The sequence below is a fragment of the Apis dorsata genome, unplaced genomic scaffold (assembly GCF_000469605.1).
Source record: "Apis dorsata unplaced genomic scaffold, Apis dorsata 1.3 scaffold_169, whole genome shotgun sequence".
Lineage (NCBI taxonomy): Eukaryota > Metazoa > Arthropoda > Insecta > Hymenoptera > Apidae > Apis > Apis dorsata.
Window position 1 is genome coordinate 419,875 of NW_006263457.1, and position 4,432 is coordinate 424,306.

The 4,432-nt window shown below is 43.2% G+C and overlaps 1 protein-coding gene across 1 annotated transcript in view; it reads right to left on the reverse strand.

Annotated features, from left to right (window-relative positions):
- Window positions 1-4,432, reverse strand: part of LOC102680516 (RB1-inducible coiled-coil protein 1) — a 44,263-nt gene that overhangs the window by 5,288 nt on the left and 34,543 nt on the right. The window contains exons 4-5 of the mRNA XM_006614040.2: window positions 444-732; window positions 1-57 (exon numbers count right to left, since the gene is read on the reverse strand). Of these exons, the coding sequence (XP_006614103.1) occupies window positions 1-57; window positions 444-732 (346 nt within the window). The remainder of the gene's footprint in view (window positions 58-443; window positions 733-4,432) is intronic.

The following is a 4,432-nucleotide window of genomic DNA, read 5'->3' on the forward strand; positions in this document are numbered from 1 at the left end:
GCCCTCAGCGCTGGCAGGATTGGAATTTTCGCTAGGGTGCCCAGGTCCGCGTTGAAGCTACAAATTTGTCAGATTTATTATTATTCAATCTATTCCTATACGAATACGATAATAAATGATAATTTATTTCGACCATTATTCAATTTATCCAGGCGTAATTTTTAATTAATTTTCTCGGAAATCCTCCGTTTCTCGCTTCGCGTCGTGCGATGCAACGTCATTGAGAAAGGTAGAAAAAAAGAAAAAAGAAAGGGAAAAACAATTGAAATCGCGAATTCGTCGCGCCGTGATTATGCAAATCGGATGATACAGTTAACTCTGATTGAACCGCCGCGCTCTTAATTATTTATTGGAGCTCGAATCCGCTTATCCTTTACCTCTCGCTTCGATTTATCCGGCCGCGCGTTCTAAAATAAGCCGGTTTCGTTTATTTTCATGCTTACTTTTCGAGTAGTTCCATGTGCCGCTGCCTCTCCGACAAGTAAACGGCGAAGCTCTGCTGCAGGAGGTCGGCCCGTGACTGGAACATCTGAGTGATGTCCTCCAGATTCGCGACCACGGCCGCCCACCCCTGTTGCTGAAGGTGCTGATCGTGGACCAGCCTCTCGCAGATCCTCGTCTGCTCCCGCGCCAATCCGCAGCACTGCTGCGCCAACTGGGCGCGGGCGATCAGGGTCTGATAAGTGGCCGGCATAGCGAGCGACGCGTCGATCTGATTCTGAAGATCGACATCTGCAATTTCAACGAGGATCGTTTCGTGCGATCTTGTAATGGAAGGGCATATATTTCGAAGGATCTCAGGATCGAAATTTGGATCGAGAGTGGGAGGGGGACGAATTTTAATTTTCCATTTCGAGTTATTTCTTTCCTGGAATTATTCTTTACTTTTCATCGCGTTCTCGATTACGATCCAAAAGTCCGACCGATCGTTCTCAACTCAATCGTTTTGATTCTCGATAAAGAAGCGTCGAATCGAAGGATAATTCTCATTGATTAACAGGGATAACTCGTGGATAAAAACAACTGGCTGTTGTTAATCAAGGGGAACGGATCACGCTTGCCGTGGATCGGGGTCGAGCGATTAGAAAATGGACGATCTCCGTTTTTCGTTGGAAATCCACGAGGGTGAATTTCGAGGGCGAGTCTCGAGTTGCATCTCTAAAACTGGATCCTCGTGGGTCGATAAAGTGGAAAAACAAACGAGGAGAGGAGCGTGTATCGATCGTGTACACGAAGATGATGATCATGCGCTTTCAACCGGTGGATTAAAAAATTCGTGCGACCTCTTCTTCCAATTCGATGTACAAAAATTTAATTTAGTCGTCGATTAAAAATAGACAATGTCCAATTTTTTATTACAAATTCTTTTCAACGCTGTTTAATTTTTCTAGTTTTAGATTTCTTTTATTAAAAATTTCGTTTCTTCCATTACCTTGTTAACCCTAGAATATTTTCGCTATGTCTATTGCCAGAATTTCTAGCTCTAATGAAATGTTGGGTTTTCTGGTTGCTAAGGGCTCGTAGAACCCTCCCCCTTACGCCAGTAATTGCTTCTCCGGGTGTGGAAATTTTTCGAAGCCCCAATTTCATCAAGGTAGAACGTGCCCCGGGAATCTACTGTCAAAGGAAAGCCCATGAGTGATGGATTGTTTCCAACCGCTGTAAGGGAGGGTCGTTACCCGCACAAACATTCGAAACCAGAGAGATAGGCGTTGGAAACCATTTCGAGGAAATTGACCAAAAATTCCCTGGATAAACAAAAAAATAATAATAATAATTGAATTAAATTCTCTGACATCCTAGACTCTATTAAGAATAGAAGGCGCAGAAGACGCGATGTTTGCTTTTCCACATCAAAGATACACAGTCGTATCATTTCTTGTTCTGAACTTGCGTCGTGTGGGACGCAATAATCGCTACGTTTCTTCACATCTACGATTAAAGAAATTAAATCTATAATGGCTCTCTCGAATGAACGATCGTCACAGATAATCGTAACGTATTTTGAAGAATTTTGAACGCGCGAGGAAAGCAAATTGTAACTACATTTGGAGGCTATTGCAGGGGGGATGCGAGGATCGATTCTTGTGCGATACGGTTTAATTCAAATCCTCGCAAATGGGATGGTTATATCCCTTCGAGGAAGCGAGGGATTGGAGCGGATAGAGTGTCCACCAAACTGCATGTATAATTGATCGAGCTTCGCCAATGCAATCTTGGCACGCGATGAAAGCTCAAGGTCGTGGACACGGCCCGCGCCATCTCTGCACACTTACGTCATAGCCTGGATTCGGGGTTGCACACACTAACTCGCGCACCTGGTGGCCTTTTCAGATATTTTCAATTAAGTTCCAAAATTATTACGATTCAATTTCCTTTCCAAAATAATCGTATCCTCTGTTTGAATATTCATAAACGAATTATCCTCTCGTTACTTGATATTCCTCTCATTCCAATATTTAAAAATTTTGGAAAATTACGATCGAATCACGAATCGAATCGTGTTTTAACGAGATCCTCCCACGACGAGACGCGAAGATGAATCTCCCTACAAGTTCAGTGACAAGCTGCCGATCGTTAACCTACGTCTCGACAGGTCTCGACGGTTGATGGAGGAGAACTGTTTACGTGTACGCGTGTAAAGTAAAATCATTGTATTTTGATTGAATAATACGATAGGACGCTCAGGTTACGCTGAGAAACATTCTGAAACGAGAATACGCTCGTACGAATCACGTGGGAAAATTCAATGGATATTCAATATATTATATTATATATCGAGTACAAGCAGACGGTTGTAGAGAAGTTGATGGATGAACGTTTGTCCGATGTCGTCAAATATTTGGTTTTTCTTCTTTCTTTCTTTTTTTTTTCTTTTTTCGTCGCAAATATTGACTGCGAGCGTACGAGAAATTTATCCAACGCGTCTCTCGAGAACGGAAACTTGCTAATCGCTCCTCTCAACCGAGATCCTGCAATTCGATTCGATAAAAAGGCCTCTCCAACTTTGTCCATTCTCTGCTTAATTTCGAAAGAAAAGGAATAAGAGAGAAAGAGAGAGAGAGACGTATTATTAAAAGAATTCATCGTCCTTCGAATTTCAAGCAGCCGGCGACACACGTTCGACCGAAATTCGCTGGAGGAAAAAGCGCTGCGGCACGCGGAAAAGAAAGGAAGCGCGCGAAGACAGCAAAGAGGGTGGAAGAGTAAATCGAGGCTGAGGTATATATATTGCACAACTGTTGGACAACGTATCGATTTTATGCCGCACCGGTTCGGCATAGGGACGGTTTCCTTTTTTTCTTTCCCCTTCCCTACGACGCCCCTAGTTTCCGCGTGCGAAAGAGAGAGAGAGAGAGAAACGAAAATCTATGAAGAAAGATCGCGGAACAGAGGAGAGGTGGAGAAAGGAGGAGGATCGAAAAAAGACTCGAAACGAGATTAAGGCGGAGAATTATCGAGAAACGAAAGCGAATCTTTGCCTCGCTTGCTCTTAATTTCAATTGTTATCGCGATCGATTAATTCGGTTCGATTTCCGGCCTCGACAATATATAATATTCTCACGGACGAGAAGGGGCGCTAAATAAATCAGAGATCGGGTGACCCCGAACAGTCGTTCGCAAATACATCGAAAATCGATTCGATCAATAATCGCTTGGTTTTTAATCGTTCAAGGAAAAATAATAGGTGACGAAAGTCTTCGATCTTCGAAAAAACGCAGAGAATTGCGTTAAGTACGTTCGCGGTCGACTGTGAGTTTTATTATTTTGTAGGCTGATTGTGTCGCTATTCGAACGATCGATCTTCATTTTCTTTTTTTCTAGTAAAATTCAGAGATAGATGCTGAATTCGTTTCGCGAGAGAAGCGATGATTTACTTGCATGCTTTCACTTATTGCTCGTCGATGCGACAGATATATTCATAAATAAAGAGTTATCCTGCTGTGATTATTTATACATCGAGTGCAACGCGTCAAACGGCGCGCATCGTACGTAAGGCGATTGTAGGCGAGTCGGAATACAGCGAAAGGGGGTCGCGGCTCCCAAAAAAAGATCGGAGCGAGCCACACTTCTATAACATTGTTGCACAATGCAGAAGAGACGCAGATAGGCTAGCAAAGATGATGAAAATTCGCTTCGTGTTTCGCGCACCGTATATAACGGCGGTGACCTCTTTTCAATCGTGTAATTGCGTAAGCTTCCGGCGCGCAGCAGGTTGAACCTGGCAAACAGGGGCCAAGAATTTCACGGCACGACACTGAATTCCCAGAATATCTTAACTTGGACTAATGCTCCCCTTTTCTAATTATAAATTCTACGCACCGCAAAACACACACCCACGCGTTCGCGAAACGTGGACACACATACACGCTCGCGCCGGAAAGAATCGATCGATAATAAGTTTACACGGATTATAAAAAAAAAAAAAAAT